The sequence below is a fragment of the Cyprinodon variegatus genome, unplaced genomic scaffold, assembly GCF_000732505.1.
Source record: "Cyprinodon variegatus isolate N-32 unplaced genomic scaffold, C_variegatus-1.0 Scaffold694, whole genome shotgun sequence".
Lineage (NCBI taxonomy): Eukaryota > Metazoa > Chordata > Actinopteri > Cyprinodontiformes > Cyprinodontidae > Cyprinodon > Cyprinodon variegatus.
Window position 1 is genome coordinate 295,940 of NW_015151147.1, and position 3,446 is coordinate 299,385.

A 3,446-nucleotide genomic window follows, 5' to 3' on the forward strand; every position below is an offset into this window, starting at 1 on the left:
TTTTTACATCAATACTGGGGGTTTGTTAAAATTACGAGGTCACGTAGCAGCTGGACCCACCGGTGGGTCCGTAGGGTTCTAGGGGTTAAGGGGCCCCCCGGGAACTTGGGGCCCTAGGCATCTGCCTAGTATTGCCTAATGGTAAACCCCCCCCTGGATGGCGAACATTATTTTTTATAGGTTATCACTTTGACGAATAGTTGTTTTGTAGTATTAAAGTTCTTTGTCTTATTTCAGCTTGGTAAAAATGTGCTTGATTTGAAAAGAAAAGAAAACATCACTGTTCCATTTTATAATTGTCCACAAACTAATGTCGTAAAATGAGAAAAAAATGTGATTAAAAGTGTTTTAAAATTGTATTTGAATGTGCCGATGAAATATGATTTGTTAAGTTTTACGTTGCATTTTATGTTTGTGAGGAGAGGACAACGTGAATCTGTGCAGGACTGACGACCACAGGGGTCTCCATGCCCTCCCCAGGCTTGAGGATTGCTCAACTCTAGAAGCTGGGGTTCAAACAAACCATGAGGCAGAATTAAGCAACATTTAGCTGTAAGGAATTTAAGGGTTCCAGAGGACAGTCTGTGCCACACAGGCCCCTAACCAATGCCACATGTCCTGCACATCTCTGTGACTGTCTGGCTGGGAGGATGTCGGTGTCTCACTAGTGAGAGGATCTCAAGCAAAGCTGCATGGATGGCCAGATGGGGACTAGTACTTATATTGGAGCGAGACACCAAAACTGAAGACATGATGCAATTTCAAATGTTTTAAAACTATTTATGATGGGCAGCAATGATTGAAGTGAGAGTAGGACCCAAAAAGGTCAAACATGTTTATTAATCAGCAGATAAAGAGGTTTCCAAGGGGTGATGTTATGGTGGAAGCAAATCTAGTTTTATTTTAACTACAGCTGTTGGTTTCTAGGTTCAAAACAGGACAGAGCAGCCCCCATGGAGCCAAGACCAGGTAGGTTTATTCAGGAAAACACAGATTCCTCATTAATCCAGGTTCAGTATAACGGCCTTGTAGAAACTGTGTTTATATACTTGATTGTAAAAAGAATGTTAAAAATAATGGAATAGAGACAAAAAAAACAAATATAAAGTAAGCAATGTACAGTCAATATATATACAATATACAAGTCATTTTTTCTTAAAATAAGTGCATTTGTTCTTGAATTGAGGAGGTAAAAGAGACATTTTGCCAATAGAACAAGACATTTTACACTTCAAATATGAAAACACAATTGCATCGTCTTATTTCAAGTGCATATTATCTAATGATCTTATTTTAAGAGTAAAATTACACATTCCATTGGCAAACTATCTCATTAATCTGCTCAAATTAAGGGTAAATACACTTAATTTAAGACATTTTTTTACTTATTTCTAGATCGTTTTTGCAGTGTATATACTCTGGAAATAATGGAAACATAGACAAGTAATTTTTATCTTAAAATAAGTGCATTTGTTCTTGGATTGAGGAGGTAAAAGAGACATTTTGCCAATGGAACAAGACAATTTACATTTAGAATAAGAAAACACAATTGCATTCTTTCATTTGTGCTTTTTATCTAATTATCTTATTTTAAGTGTAAAAATACTTACTCCATTGGCAAATTATCTCATTTACCTACTCAGATCAAGGGTTCATACACTTAATTTAAGAAAACTTTTACCTATTTCTAGATCATTTTTCCAGTGTATATACTGGAAAAAAAATCGAAATCTAGATAAGTCATTTTTTCTTAAAATAAGTGAATATCTTCTTGGGTTGAGGATATACAAGAGACATTTTTCCAATAGAACAAGACAATTTAGATTTAAAATAAGAAAACACTGTTGCTTTGTCTTATTTCAAGTGCATATTATCTAATTATCTTATTTTAAGAGTAAAAATACTCATTCCATTGGCAAACTATCTCATTTACCTACTCAAATGAAGGGTAAATACACTTGATTAAAGACGTTTTTTTATTTATACACTGGAAAAACGATCTAGAAATAACAAAAGATGTCTTAAATTAAGTGTATTTACGCCTAATTTGAGTAGGTAATTGAGATGGTTTGCCAATATAATGAGTATTTTTACTCTTAAAATAAGATAATTAGATAATATGCACTTTAAATAAGACAATGCAATTGTGTTTTCTTATTTTAAGTGTAAATTGTCTTGTTCCATTGGCAAAATGTCCCTTTTACCTCCTCAATCCAAGAACAAATACACTTATTTTAAGAAAAAAATGACTTATCTAGATTTCTATTTTTTCCAGTGTATATAGATCATTTTTCCAGTATATATTTAGATATAAAGTCGGAGCTGAATGACTGGCCTCAGTCAACCTAAACATAATATGTTTAGATGCACTTTTTGCAGCAGCTTCTCTACCTGTTGCTTTGTAATTTCCAGCTTTACATGATTTCTAACTATCCCTATGAACTCTACAAACGTGTAAAGTAGACCCTTACCGNTATGAACTCTACAAACGTGTAAAGTAGACCCTTACCGAAGTGGTGATAAAAATCAGTGCAAATATTGTAGATTATTTATTTATTTACTGTCTAAAAAATGCAACAGCTGCTGCCGCTTTCTTTAAGTAGGGGAGTAGAAAGAGTAATGGATAAAAAAACCTTATAATTTATCATTACAGTTGGAAATAAGTATTTGAAAATTTTTTTGATAATTTTCTATTTCTTTTTAGCTTCAAAACAAGAAAGAGGGACCCCCATAGATCCAAAACCAGGTGAGAAAAATGAACCTTTTATTAATGTCTGTTCAGTCCTGCTCTCTGAATATAAACATCTTCACATCTTCAATCCAATCAATGTTTTATATAAAGTATTGTTTTCTGTGTTTTTTTTTGCAATAAAACATGTTTGTTTTGTTAATTGATTTAATTCAGACTTCTAGCAGGTGGAAGCCTCATTCATTTCCACATCCCAAGTCAGAAAACCTTCCAGTTTCCAATTTATGAGCTGCGTTCAAGAAAGCTCTATGGACTTAACCTACTATGAAAAACTGAAACTGAATCTGAATGTGTTTGAATGAAATTTATGTAATCCATAATTAAACAGAGGTTGTTGAATTAAAATAAAATATTAATTTACTTTTAGATTTATTTAGACCATGTGTAAAGGTGTTAAAATGCAGAAAGCTCAACTACAACCAATGCTAAGTGCATTAACTCAGAAACATTCATGTCTGAAAACCATTTGCTTTAAGATGTCTTATGTATATTTTCGAAAAACAAATAAAACACCAACCGTGACCGTTTCATTATTTATACCATTAATGTTTTTAAGGTCTTAAGCTCTGAAATGTGATGACATCAGGGATGTTATCATACATATATTGCTTTACCCTGATGTGGAAGTAAATCGGTGAATCTTTGTTAGATAATTCTGTGAGTAAAGAACCTGGTTAGCATTATAGAAAATGGATCA

The 3,446-nt window shown here is 33.0% G+C and overlaps 1 protein-coding gene across 1 annotated transcript in view; it reads left to right on the plus strand.

Moving 5' to 3' along the window:
* LOC107097421 (SPARC-related modular calcium-binding protein 2-like) overlaps positions 1-3,446 on the plus strand; it is a 54,388-nt gene that overhangs the window by 24,204 nt on the left and 26,738 nt on the right. Inside the window, exons 5-6 of the mRNA XM_015394560.1 lie at positions 928-969; positions 2,705-2,746. Coding sequence (XP_015250046.1) covers positions 928-969; positions 2,705-2,746 — 84 coding nt within the window. The remainder of the gene's footprint in view (positions 1-927; positions 970-2,704; positions 2,747-3,446) is intronic.